Here is a 22,625-nt window from a genome sequence, read left to right on the forward strand (position 1 = left end):
CATCACCATCACCATCATCACCATCACCATCACCATCATCACCATCACCATCATCACCATCACCATCATCACCAAGCTTTGGGACTTGTAGAGCCCAGTCTGGGTTCGTTCTTGCTCCTTTGATCACAGTCTAGGGGGTCACTTGCCCCTCTGAGCCTGCCTCTTCCTCTGGGTTGAGGGTAATCATCCCAAGTGTCTGGAGGACCCACCGTTGCCCTGTGGCCTAAGCACTTTTTTATGGTTACTATCTTCCCTCCCACCTCTTTCCACGTCAGGTGTCTAGTCTGTGGTCACTGGACTCTCCATCCTTTTCACTTCACAGGTGAACTTCCAGCTCCCATTGATGGATAAGGCTGCTTGTGGACTGCATGTCCCTGTTTTCTCAATGTGCCATACTTACCAGTACTCATTGGCAGGGCTACCATGTATAGTTGTGGAGTGTGTACACTGTCCAAAGGCCCTGGGCAGCAGGGTGAGGGGCTGAAGTCCAGGCTGCTCTCTACCTGCCAAGCTGGTGCTGGCCACTGGGAGGCCTGGGCTTCCTTATTTGCTTAGGCCACCAGCTCACTGGGATGCACACTTGAAGAAGGGGGTGCCTTGTCTTTTTTTTTTTCAAAGATTTTATTTATTTATTCATGAGAGAAAGAGACAGAGAGAGAGAGAGGCAGAGGGAGAAGCAGGCTCCCAAGGAGCAGGGAGCCCGATGCGGGACTCGATCCCAGGACCCTGGGATCATGACCTGAGCCCAAGGCAGACGCTTAACCATCTGAGCCACCCAGGCGCCCGCCTTTGTCTAATTCACATTCAGATTCTAATTTTTGGAGTGGATTTTCATTTCTGGTTCACTTAAAGGCTGATGGGACCCTGTTTGCGGGTTTTGTCTTATTCAGCCAACTTTTGGTTGGGAAAGAAGCAACTCATTCGCTTTTTTCCCCAAGTACCAGTTTCAAGCATGTCTGGTCCAGAGACTTCACTGATGCTGGCTGCCCCTCTCTAACGCATCACCCATGTGGTTCTGTTGCTGGCCCCAGCGTGTGTGTCCGGGGGTGGTGTGGGGATGTGGTGAGGCTGCCCAGACAGCGCCCCTCACCGTCCTACCTTGGGCACACCTGCCCTCAGCCCACGGAAAGGCGAGCTCAGGACTGGTTGGTTGAGTGCTCATTGTGTGGACCCGTCACCAGCCCAGCCTGGATGAGGTTGATGAGGTTGCTGAGGCTAGCCAGGCGAGGGGCAGCTGCCTGGAGGATGGGGGAGGTGCGGGGTGGAGTCTCTGAGGGGCTTCTGAGACATGGAATCCTCAAAGGATTCAGAGTCATTTGGGGAAATTTGGAGATGTTGAAACGATTCAGGCATGAAGACCTACCTTCTTTGTCTTCTTTCTCCTAAACAGGGCAGCACACTGAGAAAGCGCAAGATGTATGAGGAGTTTCTCAGCAAGGTCTCCATCCTGGGTCAGTGGCCCTGGCCCAGTGTACAACGCTCTGTGCCGCGTGGCCTCCTCCAATCTCGTCTGAGTCCTGCCTGCTGGCCCCAGCCATTTCCATGTTCCCTGCATGCCTGGCAGGTTCAGTGCCCTTGGTGATGTGCAAGCTTGGGACACGCACATGTACGCACCCACACGGGCGTGCTCACCCGCATGCATGCACACATATGCACCCACACAAGCACAATCACCTGCATGCATGCACACATGCCCCCACACAGGTGTGCTCACACGCATGCACACACAGGCACACTCACCCGCATGCATGCATACATGCCCCCACACAGGCGTGCTCACCTGCATGCATGCACACATATGCACCCACACAAGCACGATCACCCGCATGCATGCACACATGCCCCCACACAGGCGTGCTCACACACACGCACACACAGGCACACTCACCCACATGCATGCACACATGCCTTCACACAGGCGTGCTCACACATGCACAATCACCTGCACACATGCACACATGCCCCCACAAGGCGTGCTCACACACACGCACACACATGCACAATCACCCGCATGCATGCACACATGCCCCCCCACAGGCATGCTCACATGCATGCATGCACACATATGCACCCACACAAGCATGATCGCACACATGCAAACACGTGTGTGCACACACAGGCATGCTCACACATACATGCACACACAGGCACACTCACCTGCATGCATGCACACATGCCCCCACACAGGCGTGTTCACACACATGCACACACAGGCACAATCCCACGTGTACGTGCATACACCAAGAGCTCTGTGTCTAGTCCCCTAGGGCACCATTCTCCTTTCCTCGAGTGTCTGTGCCTCATCCTGTCAGCTCCTCTTGTCTGTCCTTCCACCGCCAGAGTCACCTCCAGCCCTTCCTCCATGTCCATCGGTTCTGAGCTGCAAGCCCAACTCATGTTGTAGTAAAGGCAGCCCACTGTGCTCAGCTTCTTCCCATGACCTGTTTTGGTGTTTTCCTAAGTGTGATTTCTCCTGCTGCATTTCTGCCCTTCCTTCTTCTGGGGTCTGATAAACACAATGGCTCCATTTCTGTTGATTTTCAGAAGTGTCAACAAAATTTTCATCAACAAGAGTTTTTAAGTGTTTTGAAGTTGCTGTACCGTGCGTGATGATCACATGCTGATGCAGCCCAGCCCTTTCTGGCAGAACTTTCAGCAATGGAGCTGATGTTCCTTATCTGTGTCTAGCCTCTGACATGTGGCTGGCGACTTGCACTTTGGACAAGGAGGCTCTAGCCCACGGGAGGGGCCGTGCTTGGGAAGGTGAGGGACAGCTGAGTGCTGAGTCTCCAGGAACCACTGGAAACCACCATCCAGCAGCACCCCCAGGCCAGGCTGCTGGGTAAAGATGCTGATTGAAGGGTATCCTTGTCTTACAAGAACGTAATGGAGTGAGGAAGGGAAAGAAGCAAAGGGCTGACACTCATGGATGAGGGTGTAGGATTGGGCAGCAGGTCAGTCCCACGGCTGCTCCCCTGCCTGCATGGTTATGAGCTGGTGGGGACACTGGGCTTGCCCTAAGCCCTGGAGCAGCCCTGGCTCCCAGCTGGGCTCTCCCCCTGCCCGGTCCCTGCTGTCCGGACCACAGAGACGAGGAGAGGGCTCGCTGCCTGCCCTTCTAGTGGAGGACGCCACACCAGCTCATAGCAAGCTTGGACAAGTGGAGGGAAAAGCCACAGCAGCCGCACAGACCAGCCGCAGGAGCCGGAACTACAGAGAAAAGCTCAGAGCAAGCGACACACAGACAAGAACCCAGTTAGGAAGAAAGCATTCCACAGAAAGAGCAGACAGATCCAGGGTAGTAGCCTTTCTCAAGAACACAAATCTAGTGAGCAAGCAGTGGAGGGAAGAGGTGGGAGACGCATCCTGGCCAGAGCCTCGGAGGTCGGCTGGGGTCCTGGAGTGGAGCCGGTGCCGCGTGCCCCCAGCTCTACAGCTTTGCCGTTGGGTGTTTCTCGCAAGGCCACAGAGACATGGCCGCGGACATTCACTGCAGCAGCTTCCACGAGGACTAGGAAGGGGAAACAAGGTGAAGTCAGCCACGTCGTGTGGATGGACTGCAGTCACGCGAGTGCACCAGAGCTCCGGGGTCAACGCAGATCTCAGAAGCAGAACGCAGCATGCATGGGTGGTGCAAGCAGCCCTCCGTAGCATCTGTGAGGCTGTCTTACAGGAAAGCACGAGGCCACGGCCTCGGGGAAGGGAGAGAAGTCAGCTCGAGCGTGATGTCAGGGGATCTCTCAAAAACAGACCTGAAGGTCAACTGTGCTTCGATAATAAAAGATTAAAAAATTTAAAAAACCTGAACAAATAGATCTGAAGCTATTACGACAAAACAGTCATATGATTTTATTCAGGACAGACGGTTATGTTGTTCACGCTACTTTTTTGATTGATTTTTTTCTCCAAATGAAGAAAAGTGGACGAGATTGAGCATGGGGTCAGTCGGTGATGCGCTGGAACGGCATGAGGCAGCTATGGAGCAGTGGTGGGGCAGGACCCCCGTGGAGGACTCGCCACCGGACCCAGGGAGGGCGCCAGGGGATGTGGAAGGACGAGCCACCCAGAGACAGTGCACAGGGCGCCCCCGGCCAGGCCCGAGGTGCCCGCAGTGCCCGCGGTGCCCGCGGAGGGCCAGTGCCCCCAAGGCGGGTTTCAGAAGACCCCGGTCAGGGTGGGTGGCCTGCGGTGCATTTGCTCCTTCACAGACCATACCAGGGAGCAGAACCCCAAACCCATAGGGAGGCCAGGAGAGGCCAGCTTGTCCTAACGTGGAGCCAGCGCCACTGCCGAGTCTAGCCACCTGAAATGGCCCGTTTTCTACCCCTTTTGACCTAAAAGGTGGGCATTCCTTATGGTTTAATCTGTGAGGACCGTTTTTTTTTTTTTTTTTTTTAATGATCTTTATTAGGGGAATCTTTTAGAAAAGAATATATCTTACATTGAAAAAAATACCTGGTTACTTTTGGCTTCTTTTTCTTGTGTTAAATTCAAGCAAAATAGAGTTAAGAGTTTACGTTGAAAAAGGTGACACAGCTGGTGGGTCACGTTTATAAGAGTATTTCTGCTTGTCTTTCTGTCCGTCCTTCTGTCTGGGTTTGTGACTGGAGACACGGCCAGGTTGTGATGTCGCCATGGCTATTTCTGGGCGGCACTTGGCAGTTTTTCACATTCTTTACAGTTTGCTGTATTTCTTGAGTTCTTTGTAGTGAATGTGAGTAATTTAACACAAAACAGTAAAGTAGGTCCAGCAGGGAGGGCACCGCGGGTCCTCTGACCCCACGTCCTCGCAGAGACCCTGTGAGATGTTGAGGCAAGGTTCTGGTTCCTCTCTTCCTCTGGTGGTGAAAGCACATCACACAGCATGCACCGTGTCAGCCATTTCTTGAGGGCGTCTGCCCCCGTCACCACTCCTTGGTTCCAGAACTTTCTGGTCACCCCCAGTGGAGGTGATGTGAGGCACTCCCATGTCTCTGCAGGTGCGTCTGGTCTGGACATGTCCTAGGAAGGGATGCTGGTCTGTGTGGCCAGTGTTGTACTCAGAGAAGCGAAAATTGGCCGCCTCATGAGCTGGTTCCCACGGTTTCATAGGGGCTGCGTGAGGGGTATTTTAGCCCCATGAGAAATCCCCGAACCCAGGACCCTGGGGCCCACGGTCACCTTCCATCTCCCTTTATTGGCGCCAGGCGCTCTTACACGCTCGGGTCAGTCCCCGTCCACAAGCTTGGTACCAGCCAGTGCTTCTTCATGGCCATTGGGCAGAGCAACCCCAAGACTAATCTTCGCCCTCAGTCACCCTGGCTGCAGAGAATCCTCAGGAGAGATGTCTGCGGCTGGCGTTGGGAGGCCTTGCCCTCTACCGGCCTGCCCTCAGCTCCATTCCTCCATTGGCAGGAAGGAACATGGAGGTGGCAGAGTGCACTCAGGGCCTGGAGGGTCCTGTGCATGGACACTGGGGTCGGTCTGTGACGGGCACAGAACCAGACAGGCTTGGGGGAAGCCACCCCCAAGACGGGGGTCTCCACATCTGGTGCCTCACATGGTCTTGGGCTGTGGCTGCCGGCGGGATGCCTGCCTGTCTGTATTCGCAGTCCAGGTGCAGAGTTGAAATCCCACTCAGGAAAAGGGCCCGTGACGGTCAGCCCCCGGAACCCTGAGACTCAGGACCCCGAACGCCATGAAAACGCGCCCAGGGCTTGTGTGTCCTGTTGTCACCTCAAAGACTGGGTACGGTTCAAAACCCAGGGCAACAAACTGCCATCCCCCCAGTGTCTCCTGAGATTCCTGCTGCTGGGGGACACAGCTTTGCGTGTCTTGACTTTCGGACCCCAGAGTATGGCACGTTTCAGATGGAACAGAGAAACTTGCCGATGGGACAGTGGGAACGGCTTCCCCCTGGTTATGTGACTCGCAGAGTTACGTGCCGCGTGGCCCTCGGGCCGGCCTGCATGCTGAATTCCCCCCGAGCACGGACCCATTCTGTGTGGGAACGCCACCGGCCTTGGGTTCCTGAGCAGCCCCGGCTGTGCAGACCTTTCCGGACGGGCCGGCGGGGCGCGTGTGCCGGCGGCTCCGCAGAAGCTCGTCCTTTCCAATGCACAGCATTGGCAGGCGTCTTAAAGCAGAGAAATCTCGCTCCTAACCTAGTTCTAAAATAAATGCTTTGCTTTGTATTTTTAGCCGCTGACCTACTTAAGTAGCATCTGATAAGTATAGGCCAGGGAAGGTTTTTCTGCCAAAAAAGAAATAGTTAATCAGGCAAAAGTTATTTTCTTCCAAAGGAGCGTATTGGGTTTTTTTCCTTTTCCTTCCTGAGGGCTAGGGATGGACAATGACGGGGAAGGGAAGGTGCAGGGAGGGGCAGAAAGGTATCTAGAATTCGTGAGCTGTAAAGGTTTAGAGCGTGGCATTGGAATTCAGTGTTTTGACCTAAAATAATGGAAGGTGTGCTCTGCCCAGCCCTGCAACGTAAGTGCATTTGCAGTCGAACCGTGATGAATGGTGTTTTTTCTGGCTGGGTAATTGCTTCAACCGCTGAAATATTTTAAACCGCGTAGTAGCCCCAGTGCTTAGCCGTGGTTGTGTTTTTGCAGGAACACGGGCAGCCTACGTCTGAAGATGTCTATTTTCATGCTGGGTTCACAGGCCTCACTTCCAGCACCCATCGCCTAAGCTAAACCGCGATGCGTGTGAGCACAGTGCCCTATCCAAGACCTGCCAGGGATGGAGCGCTAGCCCAGTACATCCCACCCAACTCACTGGTGGAACGGCCAGGCCTTCCCAGCATGGAAACGCGCTCCCCGTCTCACTCACTGCTGTCTTGGCAAAGGCTGACCCACGGCGCTTCCTGACAAAGCGTTGGGGTGCAGAGCAGGGGTGCACGCCGTGGTAACGGTCTCCTTGTCACCCGCTCTAGAGTCCCTGGAGAAATGGGAGCGCCTGACCGTGGCGGATGCCCTGGAGCCCGTGCAGTTTGAGGACGGAGAGAAGATCGTGGTCCAGGGGGAGCCTGGGGATGACTTCTTCATCATCACGGAGGTGAGTGCTGCCCGGTTGGGGTGCAGGGGATGAGGCGTCCCGCCCTTGCTACTCCTGCATGCACCACCCCAGCCCTCCACCCTCCTGCCTTCTTCTGTCTTGATAGCAGTCTCTGGCCCGCACTGACCCGTCTTCTTGCCCTTGAGAATCAGAAGGGTCTCTTCTTAGAAAATGGCGCCGTGTGCCCAGGCCCACATGTGTGGTGACTATATAGGACTGAACACGTGTGGGCTCAGTGAAGGTGGGGAATATGAATCCACGCCGGAACCTAGAGTTTTGTGGTGTGTTATCGTTGGGGGAAATGCGTAAACTTAGGGCACGTGGGATCTTTCCACACTGTTTCTTAAAACTACGTGCAAATCTACAATGATCTCAAACTAAAAGTTTAGTTTTTAAAAATGGTTCCAGGTTCTCAGCCTGGACATGCATGAGTCCCTTTGACGAGGCCCCGCGACAGCTGGTCTGGGGCTGTAATCCGTGGCGGCCACGCTCAAGCCTGTCACTGACAGGGGCAAGCAGCTGCTGTGGCTGCCTGTCCTGGGGCTGGGCTGGGCTGAGACCCCCAGAGCGAGCCCCCGCCCAGGCGCTGCCCGGAATGAATGGGGGGCCCGCCTCGCGGTGTGGGCAGCCCTGATGACGCAGGGCCAGAGGTATGCTGCCGTCTGTTGGGCTCGCTTCCTCCTCCTCCGGCGCTCAGGGGCGGAAAGATTTCACGTTCATGCTCATTAGAGCACATTCTTCAGCTGTGCATTTTGCCACCGGACAAAGGGAACCCTTCGCGTGGCAGCGTGGGGGCCTGGCGTGGCAGTCGGCCATCCCTGCTGGGTCTCGGACACAGAGCTCGGCACTTGTGAGCCACTTTCTTGGGTTAAATTGAGAGAAGGAGAACTTGCCGGGTTGTCGATGCGGGTGGTGAGGTTTGGAGCCCCTCTGCCGGCGCTCGCCCACCTCAGTGACGTGCAGCCCATAAAGCACAAGCAGCACAGATAAGGTCCCGCGGACAGAAACACAAATTGGTTCGCGGCTTTGGGCTCCTGCAGAGCCCTTCCTGAGACGCCATGTTGGGGCCCCTCCTCTCTGCCGCCAGCCTGCCCCTTCCACCCCTTCCAGCAGGAAATCGTCAGAGGCCGTGGAGTCCAGCAGGAGGGGAGACGTGGGTCTGCGGGGGCATCCGAGGCACCGGGAGGTTCCGGGTCATACCGCGAGCATGCTCATGGGGACCTGGTCACTTTCCCGCCCCGTCCCAGCACCATGCCCGGGACAAACCCTGCTTGCAGGTGGCAGGCAGGCAGCCCATGCATGTGTGTGGGCAAAGGAGGCTGCCTCCAGCCTGAGCTCCTTGAAAGCCGCGTAAATATTTCTGAAGGCGTCCCCAGCGCAGGGAAGCGCTCACAGTGGTGTGGCTCGAGGTCATTAGGGCAGGAGGCCCACTCAACACATTTCCTTGAAAAGGGAAAAGGAAGGAAGGAGGAATGAATAAATCCCAGGCAGGACACATGCTGAATCTGCATCCCACCGTGATGCGGACGGAGCCAGTCGTCAGGGCCGAAGGCTGGCCAGGCTCATCTTCGCTCCCGGAGGCCATGTTCCTGAGACTTCTGCTGCGGAGTTTGGTGGGGAGGCCCCGTTTTTATCCTGTGCGGTCCTCCTGTGCGTCTAGGAGGAAAGCCAGGGCCTCTGCAGAAAGCTCGTCCTGCCTCCAAAGCAACCATAACCATCGGACGAAGGGGCAGGTGGGGTGCTGTCCCCTCTTCGGTGGCATGTGGCCGACCCCTATGCCCCCGCGCCCCAGACTGTCTGACTTCTCTCTTGTGGCCTTGGATATGACACCCTGTCTGGGTTTGTGTGGGCCTAGCATTTCGTGGTTAAGAATATGAGACTCATTTGGAGGTGGAGGAGGTTCCTTCAGCCACCCCATTCCCCTAATCTGCATTAGATGAGACCGAGTCCTCGCTGCACTCCTGGGCAGGTGGAGTCTGATTCGTGGGAGGGCCTTGGCGACTCGTCAGACCCCTGGGATGTGGCAGCCCTGGCATGGGGCACTCAGGCTGGTCGTGGGGGGCTCTCAGACCCTCTAACCCTTGGGGCCCTTCATCCTGGCGCCAGCGGCCATGCCGAGATGCCCACAGGGCTCGGCTTATCAGTGGGGCCTGGAGCTCCGAGTTCAGTGGCCAGTTGACGCCCCCCCTTGGATGTTCAGCCCGCTGCATCTCCACAAGATCGGCCACCCGCCTGTGTCCGCAGAGACCCCCAAGTGAGAGCACCCGGCCAGGCTGGCCAGGCCCCATGAGAGGAGTCACTGAGCCCTGGAGCTGCCTGTCTGTCCTCCTCAGTTGTCACCACGAGTGATGCCTCCTCAGTTGTCACACCCTCGGGTGGCTCTGATGACCGGGGACCAAGGGGAGGGCGTGATGCCAGCTTAAAAGCACAAATCTTTTCCTGCTCTAGGTTTAAATTCATGAACAAGAAGCTGGTGTTCACAGGGCCAATTTGGCCCAGAGACACGTTTGTATTGGCCTGTGTGGTATTTTTAAAAAAATATTTGAATTGTCAGTATTTAAAAATCAAGATATTTCCCATAACAGTCCGGATCTCTTCCCTTTAAAAATCTGCTATCTGACCACCTTGGACCTGCATCCTATCTGGCCACAGCCAGCAGACCTGAGGGGCGGGCCCCTTGGGGTGGGAAAGGGCCCTTTTAGCCTCAGTCCTCATCCAGCCCTAGAGCCTGCTCGGCAGGCCCTTGCAGGCTTTGAGGTTGGTGGCCTCAGTGCTTGTGGTCTCAAAGCCAAGGGAGTAACTCTGGCCAGCCCAAACAATTGTCCATTATGCGCTGTGACCAAGGCTGCCTCCCAGCCAGGTCCAAGGCCACAGGTAGAAAGAGCGTAAAATGCGTGTGAGAGGTGCAGATTGGCAAGGGGCCCTCACAGGACGCCAGGGAAGGGAGCCGTTACCGAGTGTGTTCATCCTGATGACGTGAGCGGGCGCTTTCCAAGCCCAGGATGTGTTGTGTGAGTTCCCAGGCCCCCGCCAGGGACGTCTGGTCAGTGCTCAGCATCCCTTCCTAGTGGGGCTGGGGGGACACAGCCAAGGCCGCACAGCCCACCAGTGTCCGCCTCGCACCCCACTGGCCGGGGTCCTGCTCCTTGCTCCCGAGTGCCGGGCAGGCATTTGCTTCGTGCGCGTGTGCACGTGTGCGCACGCTCGTGTGCGCATGGGTGCAGCAGAGGCTCCAAGCACACCGCGTTCTCGTTCTGGGGCCCGAGAAATGGAGTGAGTGCTGCTCCCTTCGTCTTACACGTGTATTTCTTCTCTCTCTGCTGCCTTCAGGTGACGCCGGGGAGGGGCCTTCCCGGTGTTGTGCTGGCTCTGGGGGGCGTCCCTGCTGCTCATCCCTTAGCGGCTGTCGGCTGTCGGCGTCTCTTCTTGGGACAGGCTCTGAGGGTGTGCCGGGGGCAAGCCAGGGGATGGTGCAGGGGGGGGGGGGGGGGGTGACGGTGACTGCCATGGCTCTGTCTAGGGGCTGGGGCCTCCCCGTTGATGGGGGTGGGGGCTCACACACATCAGGGCGGGTGTGCAGGCTCTGGAATGTGACCCTACACTCCCGGAAATGTATTTGAAGTGGTCTCCTTGGCAACTTGGATTTTTTCCCCTTTTCCTCTGTGATCAGCCAGGTCGGGCGGGTCACACGGGACCCCAGGGTTTGCAGGCATCAGAGGCTCCCTGTCGTTTGCTGCGCGACCAGAAGAGGCCCCCTGGCTACACCTGCCAGACACACGGGTCAGGCCTGCCAGCCCTGCTTCCCCTTGGCACCCAGTGAGCTGCCTGGGGGCGCCGCAGGTGGGGCTGGAGGACACCTGTCCCTTCGGGGTGTTGCCGGTGGCTCAGGAGGCCGCCTGGGTGGTCCCTGGTCTGGGTGGCACATCAGGCGCCCGGGAGTCGACCCAGAATGTCATAGAACAAAGCAGAAGTTAGTGCTGTTTTGGGTTTTGTAAAGTGAGCACTTTCCCCATGGATGTTGTCCCCTGGGTTAGATAGTCCTGGAGACTCGGTGACTATTCGGTGGCTGATGTTTCTGTAGGAGCAGAGACCCCCCCCCCCCATGCCTCACATGGGGGAAGTGAAGTGAGAATGGCCTGTGTTCTTCTAGAAGACTTTGCAGGAGGTGTCCAGGCGCGTGACCTCTCTGGTTTGAATTGTCCTCTCCTCAGTCAGCTGATGGCACATGCACACGTTGTAACGCATTAACCCCCAGTTCTTGGGACGCCTGTGGATTCCACTGTGCAGGGTGACCCCCTGCCCTGTGGAGACGGCGGGAAAGGGGCCAGGCCCTGCGGGTCCCTTCTGTGAGGGTTAATTTTATGGGTCAACTTGACCAAGCCATGGTCCCCAGATGTCAGATGTTTGCTCAACACCAGATGTTTCCAAGGAGGTATTTTTCTGATGGGATTAACATTGACATCAGCTGATGTTGCGTGAAGGGGAGGATCTTCTGTGGTGTGGGTGGGCCTCATCTGATCAGTTGAAGGCTTTCTTAAGAGAAAAAAGACAGCGGTCTCCGAGAAGAGACACCCCCTGCCAGCTGCTGGCCCTGTGGATTTTAGATTTGCAGTCCCCATTGTTGTGCAAGCAAATTCAGAGACGTGAACCTCTCTGTCCACACACATCCCATTGATGGTTTCTCCTCAGAACCCTGACTGATGCACCTGCTTCTTGGCTTTTCCAGAACAGTCCGGTCTCCCGTGCAGGTGGGTGCCTAGGGCCCTGAGGCCCAGGTCTGGGTGCCAGGAGCCTGCTGATGTACCTGCTGTGAGGAGCACTGGCTGAGGTTTCTGCGTGGCTGGCTGGCTTGGTGCTGGGCTTCCTATTTTCCTCAGAGCAACAAGTGGGGCCGGACCCCTGTCTCTTCATGCCGCTGTCTGGCTGAATGTCTCTGCTCCGTTTTGGCAGATGGTCATCGAATTTGCTTCCTTGTGCATGTCCTCCCCGCGGGTCCCCCAGGTGTGGCTGAGCCTGGCAGAGACCCCCTGCCCTGCACAGGTGTGGGCAGTGGCCCCCACAGACACTTAGTGAGTCATGAACACCTGCCGGCTGGTGGGAGCCCAGTCTGGATGGCCGAGTGTGACTGCAGGATCCCCGGCCTCAGCTGAGCCTGGGGGGTCTCTGCCAGAGCAGGGCCCCTCCTGGGTAAGGTGGTCTCCCTGTCTCCCAGCTCTGCAGACACCAGCTGTGTCTGAATCCCCTCGACTCTGGATCCCCAGAGCTCTCGGAAAACGTTCTCAGCCGTTGAGTGAGATCCTTGCCACATAAACCCCACCGACAGACACGGAGAAAGTACTCGGGTCTTCCCAGGGCCGGACCTGCCGCAGCCTATGGGGTGGGACCGGCCGTGGCCTCCCCAGGCAGAGGGCATCGGGACAGAGAGAGTCAGGATCTACCTCCTGGTTCCCGCGCTCCAGGAAAATGGACAAGGTTGTGGGCGGGTCTCGGTGCTTGGCCACATGGCCCCACTTTGCACGCCCACGAGGACCCTGCTGAGGCCGGGGCTGGGGTGGGTGTTGAGGGCAGCTGGTTCCCATAAAATTCCGACACAGAGCTTCCCGCGCTGTCCTGCACCAGGTGGCAGCCAGGGAGGCATTGCCATGGAAACTCCAGATGTGGTTTATCTGCTCTCTCAGCAAATTAATTTTGTGGATGTCCACGGTGCTGAAGCAATGGCACCGCACTTCTTCCCAGGTCGCCTTCTGGCCAGGGACTCGCCCTGCTTGCCGCTCAGACGCGTGGACCCCGTCGGTGGGTGCAAATTCACCAGGATCTCGGGGAGCAGGAAGGGGGTCGCCACACGCCCCGCTGGGTGTGTTCTTCTTTCCCTGGGGTCATTTGTGACTTGGCCCGTGCAGCGCCTTCACTGTGTGCACAGCCGGGGGGTGGGCAGCAGCAGCTGGTCATTAGATATTTGGGGAGGAGGGGAGTAGCCCCACTGACCTGGCACAGACTCACCTTGGGTCCCAGGCCAATGCAGGGGTCCCTGGAGGTGGCGCGGTGACCCGCGGTGGGCCTGAGGGTAGCAGGGACTCGCCCACCGACAGGAAAGGTGTGGTGGGCAGGTTGGGGCTGGGCTTTGGGGTCCAGACGGAGGAGATGGACAAAAGGTGTGTGTCCAGGCAGAGCCTGCAGGTCGGTGATGAAGGATGGCCGACTGTCCCAGACTTCTCTAGCAACTTCCCTTTTGGGCCGAACTGGAAGAAGCCCGTTTCCAGAGTGCCCGGGTCCCGGGTTGGCGCCCTCCTTAGCGCCCAGACCTTTGTCCTGCTGCCTGGTGGGGGCGACCCGAGGTCACAGGTGTTTACTGGCCTGTTGGCCCAGGTCCCCAGAATGAGAGCCAACAGGGTTTTCAGAGAAGTTCTTGCTCCCTGACTTTTTTTTTTTTTTTTAAAGATTTTTAAAATTTATTTATTCATGAGAGACAGAGAGAGAGAGGCAGAGGGAGAAGCAGGCCTCCCGCCGAGCAGGGAGCCCGACGTGGGACTCGATCCCAGGACCCTGCGATCACGACCCGAGCCGAAGGCAGACGCCCAACCATCTGAGCCACCCAGGCGCCCTTGCTCCCTGACTTTTAAGACTTCATTTTTTAGGGCAGTTTGAGGTTCATGGCAGAATTGAGTGGAAGGAGCCGAGATTTCCCATAGCCCCCTGCTCTCCCCCGACCAGGACAGGCTGCCCCATGATCAGTGTCCCCCAGACGGGGCATTTGTCATGATCGGTGATCCCACGCGGACATGTTGTCACCCAGAGACCACAGTCGGTGCGAGGGTCCCTCTGGGTGGGCGCACATTCTGTGGGTCTGGACGGTGACAGCTGGTATCCACCGCCACGTGTCCCACAGTGTTCCCGGCCCTGAAGGTCCCCTGCATCCCACCTGTTCATCCCTCTGCCCTGAACCCCTGGCAGCCGGCCCCCCTGTGCTGTGTGCACAGCTCTGCTTCGCCAGGGCGTCCGGGCGTCGGGGTCCCATGGTGTGACGTTCAGGTGGGTCTCTCTGTTTGTGTGCGGAATCACAGCCCGCTGTCTGCATGGAGCACGGGGAAGCCACTCACCTGCTCAGGGGCATCTCGCTTGTCGCGGATAAAGTGCGTAAACATCCCTGCGCGGGTTTCGTGCGGATGTTAAGTATTCATCCTGGCCCTTCGGGTAAATACCAGGGAGTGTGACGGCTACATCTGAGAGATCTGCTTCTACCCACACCAGCGCCGACTTGGTGCCTGGATGTCCCCTGGGGCGACCATCTGTGCTGCTATGACCCCAGCAGGGGCTCCGTCTGGAGTAGCTCCGACGGCCCCTCCTGGGCTCTGACGTGTCTCTACCTTGTCACCTAATGGCCTCCCCACTAGGCATGCCTGCACACCCCTCCGACCCCTCGGGCGGGACCCGGGCAGGCCAGGTGCTCTGGGCTCTGGAATGACCTTGGCACACGGGCTTGAGGACGGATTAAGTGCATGTCCGTGTGACCCGGGGCCTTGGCACCGGCTGCCCCCAGACCATTCTGTGGACGAAGAATCACAGGCCGTACAAGTCGGCTTGCTGGTCATCAAGGCTGGAGCTCAGATGAGAGCCTTTTCTGAAAAAAACAAACAAAAAAACCCCACAAAAATTTAAAAATTGTGCAATGACAGTGTTACTTGCTGGAAGTGACACGAAAGAGTCAGGAAAGCATCGTCCACACCCCCCCCCCACCTCCATCCATCCCCATGGCAGCTTGTGAGCATTCCTGACAAGCGCCTTCTCCTTGACCGGTTCTTCCTGGGTTTGCTCTCAGCATAAGAAATTCCGGGAGTCTGGGGGCTGTTTACCCAGATGGAGAACGCGCCCCCCCAAGACCAGAGGTGCCCCGGCGGCCTGCGTTGCCAGACCTTGTCTGTTGCTCACGCGTGTGCCCACAGGCCTGCAGGTGCTCCCAGATGAGGCAGCGTGCAGTGTGTGTGCTGGCCGTGAGGTCCTGCATGATCCCGCCCGGTTCCTGGCCCCACGGGAGGAGGGCTGAGCAGCACGCGCATCACTGCTCCGAAGACGGATAAATCCTAACAGATGCGCCGTTCTGGACGAGTCAGGTTTTGGGGGTGTCGAGACCCCCATCTTGGAGCCAGGGCCCCCCGGGGACTCAGGACTCGCAGACCCTGACCCCCGGAAGTCTGGATGCCAGCAGTGGGCCGCAAGACGAGTGTCCCCAGCGTGTCCCTCTGATGTGGCGGCTGGGTGCTGGTCCATAGCCATGGGGCAGCTTCCCAGGGTGCGTCATGCTTGTGATGAGCACAATGCCCCCTGGCCCGCGAGCCGCTTGAGACAGAGGGTGGGGGAGTGTGGAGTTGGACGGGGGGCCATGTGAGGTGCCCGGAGTGTGACCCCGACCGTGCAGGGACGGGAGAGCCCAAGTCCAGGCAGAGGGCCAGTGGCATCTCCCCCAGGGATTAGCGTGCGGGGAAGGAGCTCCACATAGAATGAGGGAGACGCAGCTGGAGGTGACGTTGCACAAGGTGGCATCACCTGGGAAGGCCTGTGTATGTGCAGGCCAGGGGCCAGGCCCCATCTTCAAAGAGCCTGGTGTGCCATGGGGTGCCACTAGAATGGGTGGAGAGCCTTGTAGAGGGACGGCGCACACACGGGGACAGTGATGGAGCACGTAGGGGGGAGCCTGGGGCCTGAGGCTTTGGCTGTGACATGGAGGGAGGAACAGAAGCCGTGGTATGGAGGATGGACAGATGGGTGGTCTGGGCTTGCTGACCCGCCCCCTGGGGAGGTGTTGAGGCCAGAACCCACCCAGTGGCTCTGGTACCCGCAGTGTAGGCTGTCAGCCTGCGCAGGGAGATTGCAGACCCTGGTGCCTGGGGATAGGGCAGGTGGCTGCTGGGCTCGGGCTCTGCTGAGCTGGAAGCCCCTGGGGTCCTCGGTGGGGTGCTGGGGGGCAGCTCCAGAACCACTTCGACCCCAGAGTAGCCGACAGCAGGCTGCCAGCCACCCCCACCTGGAAGGAGCCCTGGGCGCTGGCACCTCTCTCCTACCTTGGCTCACGGCAGGGTGTGTGTGCCTACGACACCTCGGGCTTGTGAGCCCTGGGTGCCCTGAGCCTGCGGAAGCCGTGGGTGCTCAGGTGGCAGGGAAGAACCGGGCATTGGGAGCAGAGCCCAGAGGAACGGAGCCGTGGCCTGTGACCTGCATGCCCCTCTGTCGTTCACTCAAGGACACGTGGTGCGGCCGCCTGCATGTCTCCCAGACGCTGCCCGCTGGAGCATGGGTCGCCAGCCACTTTCCTGAGCTCCTCATGGGCGCCGGCTGGCTTCAGGGGGAATGAGACAATCACTGGGTTTGGAGAAAGAACCCTCCCCAAGCAGGGCCTGTGGCGCCCCACACTCTGGTGCTCCCTGCCCCCTTCTTGGAGCCCTGGGGCCCACGTGGCTCTGCTGTTCTCCCTTCACCCAGGCCCCGGCCTCATGGAGCATCCACTGAACACCAGCACGAACACAGGCCAGTGTGTGTGCCTCAGCAGTTTGCCCCCAAGCGTGTGACACCCTTGCACCGAGTCTTTCCGCCACGCCACAGGGAGGTGGACCCGCACTTGGGCAGAGACAAGGCTCCAGAACTTTAGAATGGACAGAGGAGGGGCTCGATGGGTCTGACGCTGGGACAGGCTGTTGTCTGCCGCAATGATGGCTCTTTCAGAAACCCCAATACTGCCCGTACAGCACTGGTCTAGGCAGAAGGAGCCACAGAGCTGGTGCTCAGTTGTTCACCGGCATGTCAGCGTCTGATGGACACCCACCCCTCCTGAGCCTCGTCCCTCCCCCTTCACTGGGTGCCATCAGGGTCCAGCGGGCACTGGGGCGACCGCCACCAGCTCACAGCTCCAACCGACTCGATGACGCCTGCCATCCCACCAGGGTGGGGCTCCAAGACTGCGGGCGGGTGCAGGGGGTCGCTCTGTGCACTGGGTGTGGGAAGGCACGCCCGAGAGAATGGCTGGAATGAGGGTACCTGCTGCACACGCAGCGCGGGTCTGGAGCACAGGCTTGGGGCCAGGCGTGCTCCCCGAGTGCCCGCCCCACCCAGCTGTTCTCTGCCGCCACCTCACTGGGTCTTTCTCATGGAAGTTGTACCTGCCCGTTGTCGGAAACCAGAACGTTTATTTTGGTTTTCGATTTCATAGGAAACTTTTGAAAAAATAAATAAAATGCTGAAGGAAAGGGGTCATTTATAATCCCCACCCCCTGACGCCTATGCTAAGGCTTTTCTCCTGCGTTCTCCCGGCCGTGCTCCGTGTGACCTGATTTATTTTCAGAACAGGGTTAGAATCACTAAGTGAGAAATTTGGGGAATATGATCTGGAGTTTTGGCAAGTGTGTTTTTCCAGCCCAGAACATTCCAACTCTCAGTCCCGCGAGGGTGTCTGTGCTGCCCTTACGGCGGTCTGGGAAGCAGGGCTCGGATGGGAGGATTATTTCCAGGACCGGGGCGTGTCGTGTCGTGGGAACCGCGCTCTGCTGGTTGGAGGTCTGCGCCCTCCAGGCTCGGGCCGGCACTGGGCAGACAGAACGGTCCTTGACGGTCCCGCGCTGGGCGCTGGGGGATGGTGTGTGGGTGGGGGAGTCGGCGCTGCTGGCACAGAGGCCCTGAAACAGCGCACCTGGAAGAACGAAGTGTCTTCTTGTGAGCATGTGTCCTGGGCTGGGAGGCTGTCCCACGTGGCCCTTCCACCTGGTGCCCCCACTGCACCTTGCTGCCCGCGGTCAGTGTCACAGTCACGCAAAGGGAGTCTGTCTGTGAGAACATGGCCACGTGGTCACATCTACCCACGAAGGAGGCCTGGGGCTGCGGCCCACGACAGACGGCGCTGTTCCCTACCCTGCGTTTGCTGAGGGCTCTCCTTGTAGGCACCTACCTCGCTGCCGTCTGGCTGGGATGGTGATGCACCCACGTGCCGGAGTGCACACATCCTCTGAGGGTGTGTGGGCAGGGCATGTGTGCTCCCCCGTGTCGGTGGTCTCGTCTCATGTGGCCGTTGCTCTGTGTACCACCAGAAAGGATATGGTACCAGTCGCACGGGGGATGGTGGTCTCAGGTGATTGTCCATGTGGCCGACCCGTGCTGGCCCCCCCACCCCCGAGCCCATCCCTGCTCCTTCTTGTGAACACAACCCGGATCCCCAGCCCCTCCCCGTTAGTGCCCACCCTCTCAGCAGTGGCTCCATGAACGTCTGACCTGCTTGGGTCAGTGCAGCAGAGGAAAGGTTGCCAGAAGCTTCTAGAAGGTTTTCCTGCTAATAGAGCTGCAGGAGGAAGAAGTGGGTTCTCTTCCTGCTGATGGCGTGGGGAGACATTTGGTGACTCCCGGAACCACGGCAGCTACTGAGCCACCAGGAGGGACTGAGGTCGCCAGAGCAGGAGGTGGGAATGAGCCCAGGTCCCTGACCCACATCTGGGCAGCGGAATCCCAGTAGCCCTCAGCCCACTCCGCTTGGGTTTGCCGATGTTGGGGGTTCAAAGCATCTGAAGGGACACTGTAGGCCTGGAGTGTCGCCGAGTAATTCTGCAAACCAAAGGCCTCCAGTTCCATGCCTGGGGTTTTGGAAGGAGAAAATGATCCCATTGTAAAGTGGAAAATTGTCTAAAATGGGAATGAAAGGCATGTAGATTACGTGCATCACAAGGTAAAAGACATAGATGTGAAAGAGAATTAGGTCGGCACAACAGGGTATCAAGAAAAATAACGCCTGTCATGGCGGCCCTGGGCACAGGGGACCCAGGCTCTCATGGTGGCAGCAACCGCATGTGGCGTTTGGGTGACCTGCCCCACGTCTCGCTGCGGGGAAGACCCAGTGCGGGCCGTGGGGGCCAGGACTCCATTCCTCCCAGGGGCTCGGGGAGGGAACACGTGTTCTCCAGGCCCCCCACCAGCCGCAACTCTTGGGTGGTGGTGGCGTCGCTTGGCTGTTTAGACGTCTGGCGCCATCCATCAGCCAGCTTCATAAACACCCCAGAGGCCCATGAGCCGAGTGGCCCCACGGCCGGATCAGGGGCGAGCGGGGGGAATCCAGCCGGAGGGGCTGCCAATTGGTGCCCAGAGATTCCAGGCACTGCAGCACCAGCAGAGTCTTATGACAGGTGAGGTGGGAGTTACTCATTAACCCGCACGTGGCCCGGCCAGAGATGGTGAGCCGGTGAACTGAGCCCACCTTGGAACAAGAGCACGTTTGTTCGTGCTGCAAGGGCATCGGGGTGCTGGGCTGCAGAGCTGTGGGCGCGCCCTAACGGCTGAGGGCAGTGGGGGGTGCAGGGGCCCACGTCCTCCCCGGGCCTCAGTCCTCTTGGCAGCCATGAAGAAGCTGGTGGCCCCTCCCAGTGGCTCCGTTATTCGGGAGGCCGTTGAGCCCAGCCACATGGGGCTTGGCTGCGGGAGGGACGCCGTTCATCGACACCCGCTTTGCAGGGTCAGTGTTGAGCACCAACTGGGTGCTCCCGGCAGTTTATAAAGCCTCCCTTTTAGTCTCCATAGCGGCACCAGCCTGCCGACAGGTGTAGAATAGGAAGGTATGGACGCAGCTGGTGTCTGGTTCCCCCAAACAAGGGACTAGCCCAAGTGGCTTGGCAGGCAAGGGGGCCCGAGGGTCAGAACCCACTCAGTGCCAGAGCTTCAGCCCGTTCCTGCCCGGGTGTGAGGCTGCAGGTCCCCCTGGAGCGGGAGACTTCGGCTGAAATGTGCTCAGCGTGCCCTGTGCTCGTCTCTAAGGCCTGCGTTAATCATTGAGCCGGCAGCGTCTGGAGACACCCCTGTTTGGGGGTCGGGAGGGAGCCACACTGCTCACTGGGTGAATGACCTGAGGCCACACCCATCCCGCTGGAGCGCCATGTCCTTGAGAGCTAGCTCAAGGTCAGCTCCAAGATTCTCCCCACTGTATGGCCTATGGCAGCCTCACGCCCTTGGCCAGACCCCAGCGAGGTTCTGACTCCACACCCTTCTGTCCCTGAGGAGAACCCTGAATTCAGCTTAGAAGGGGGGGGCGCGTGAATGGAAGCTGGCAGGAAGGGGATTTGGGCGTGCCCCCTTGCTGGGTGATCTCTCACCTGTGGCCTCTCCTTGTGACCTCCTCACTTTTGACTCCTCACCTCTGATTTCTATGAACCCCCTGCTGGGTGTGACCCCCTCACCTGTGACTCCCCTGCTGGGTGACCTCAGGCCACGCCCCCCTCCCCTGCCTATGCCCTATCCAGCCGCTGACCCTCACGTGTCCCCTTGGCGTCTGCAGGGCACGGCCTCCGTCCTCCAGCGCCGGTCCCCCAACGAGGAGTACGTGGAGGTGGGGCGCCTGGGGCCCTCTGACTACTTCGGTGAGTCTGGAGTCCCCGCCCTCACAGGGTGCGTGTCTCATTGGGGGGTCCCTGGAAGGGCCCTGAGGTGGAGAGCTGCAGGGGTCGTGCGGGGTGCAGGCCTGGGCACCATCGACGGATGTGTCCCGGACATGGCCGTCCCCCGGGAGGTCATAACCTCGAGCCCCTAGCCACGCAAGTTCCGGCAGGGGCCCGGGCTGCAGACCACGTGGGGTTGTGGCAGATTGATGGGGAGCCATGTGTTGGTACCCCAACACTCCATGGGACATGCTTACACTAAACGCGTATTTGTTGGAATCCAGTGGAACTGAGCGGTGTGGGCAGCCCTGGGGGCCGGGCCCCTGACCACCCTCTCGCCCCCCAGGGGAGATCGCGCTGCTGCTGAACCGGCCCCGGGCAGCCACCGTAGTGGCCCGGGGGCCCCTCAAGTGCGTCAAGCTGGACCGGCCCCGCTTTGAGCGTGTGCTGGGCCCCTGCTCCGAGATCCTCAAGAGGAACATCCAGCGTTACAACAGCTTCATCTCCCTCACTGTCTGAGCCCTACAGCCCTGCGGCCCCGCTTCCGTGTGGTGGCGTGCTCGTCTGTATCCGCGGCCGTTGGGGGTGGGCGCCCCGGCCACACGGGGCTGCCCCTCCCCCTGGACTCACGTTTGGAATAAAACAGTCACCCTGTGCATTGCAAAAACAAAGGTCCCCCAAGACCCCCAGGCCGAGGAGATGCTGGCGGCCCCTCCCCACATCCCTCCCCCTCTGCAGCTGGTGGGCTCATCTTCTCGGACCTGAGCTTCTGGGGGCACACGAGCCAGCCTGCCCCCAGTGGCCGAGGGGCCAGCCATGAGTCCAGGCTGGCCCAGGTGGGCTGGGTCGGCTGGGTCAGGCCATGCAGGTGCCACCGTGCCCTGGGGCCTTGAATGTCATGTGATGAGGGCTGCAGTCCCCAGTGTGGCTTGCTGACCTCCAGGGGGGGTGTCCCAGAGGGACCGCAGCTTCCAGGGGAAGTCAGTGTAAGGAAGAGAAGGCCTCAGCTCCTGAGGGTCCTGCCAGAGATGCCAGGCATAAGAGCTTCTGGTGACCTTCCCCTGCCCCTGGACCCAAGCTCCCAGGTACCCTTAGAGGAGGGACGGGGTCGAGTGGCCTGCCCTTGCCTTCCCTGGAGCTGGGGATGCACCACCATCTGGGGAGCATTGTTCTCCCGGAGTGGGGTGGGGCCTGGATGATGTCTGCTCTTCAACTTGTTTGCAAAGCAGCTTCTTGGAGACTTTCGGAGGGAGGGGAGGGGTTTTCTAGACACATTCTGGATAAAGTTGTGAGAACCAGGGTCGTCTTCTGAGTTGTCCAGCGATGCCCACTGGACATGTGCCCTTGCCCTGGGAGATAAGTGTGGACCCAGACCCCACCCTCCTGAAGCAGGAAAAGTAGCAAACAGCTCCAGGCCCCACACTCTCAAGTCCATGATCCATTGAGTGCCCCTGTAGATGTATTTTCCGTCCAAGCACCCCGCGAGCGAAGAGGCCTGTGGGCCATGCAGAGCCTCGTGGTGGCTCCTGGTGTCACAAATGAGATGGTGCAGTTACCCCAATTTTGCTCTGTGCACGTCCGGGCGGCTGCCGGTCCCAGGTGGCCCCCGGCCAGCCCTGCCTTTGCCCGTGGATTTTCTGTGATGTGTAAGCCTGCCCTATTTATCGCGACGTTCTGAATGCTGCATGTAGTATTAAATGTGCAATGAAGTATCTCCTCCCGACTTGCGCTTTTAGTCTGAAATCCTTCACAGAGGAGGGTTTTTCTCTTGTTTTTACTGTGGTGAAATACACGTAACGTAAAATTGACCACTTTAACCATTTCTCAGGGTGCAGTTGAGGGGCACCGAGCACGTCCATGCTGCTGTGCAGCCGTCCCCCCGTCCGGTTCCAGAACGTTCCATCCCGCACTCGGGGACCCTGTCCTCGTGATGCACGGACCCCGACCCGTGCCCCCAGCCCCGGCCCCGCCGTCTGCCCTCTGTGACCGTGAGTGTGACGACTCCGGGACCTCGTGGGAGTGGGGTCCCTTTGCGTGTCCTTCCGTGTCTGGCTCGTGTCTTCGGGGCTCATCCCCGTGGGGGCAGGGGGCAGGGCTCCATTCCTTTTAACAGCTGAGTGATGTCCACTGTATGGACCAGGTCGTGTTTATTTGCCCACCCAACCGCAGACAGAGGGACTCTCCCTTCCATCA

The 22,625-nt window shown here is 58.9% G+C and overlaps 1 protein-coding gene across 4 annotated transcripts in view; it reads left to right on the plus strand.

The window, feature by feature from the left end:
• Positions 1-22,155, plus strand: part of PRKAR1B (protein kinase cAMP-dependent type I regulatory subunit beta) — a 77,743-nt gene extending 55,588 nt beyond the window's left edge. For all 4 annotated transcript variants that reach the window (XM_073886386.1, XM_073886385.1, XM_073886384.1 and 1 more), the window contains exons 8-11: positions 1,391-1,451; positions 6,917-7,038; positions 20,333-20,414; positions 20,779-22,155. In XM_073886386.1, the coding sequence (XP_073742487.1) occupies positions 1,391-1,451; positions 6,917-7,038; positions 20,333-20,414; positions 20,779-20,951 (438 nt within the window). In that variant the 3' untranslated portion in view covers positions 20,952-22,155. The remainder of the gene's footprint in view (positions 1-1,390; positions 1,452-6,916; positions 7,039-20,332; positions 20,415-20,778) is intronic.
• The last annotated feature ends 470 nt before the right edge of the window (positions 22,156-22,625 follow it).

This window comes from Callorhinus ursinus, unplaced genomic scaffold (assembly GCF_003265705.2).
Source record: "Callorhinus ursinus isolate GAN/ISIS: 27379988/994484 unplaced genomic scaffold, GSC_fseal_2.0 scaffold70, whole genome shotgun sequence".
In the NCBI taxonomy this organism is placed as follows: Eukaryota; Metazoa; Chordata; class Mammalia; order Carnivora; family Otariidae; genus Callorhinus; species Callorhinus ursinus.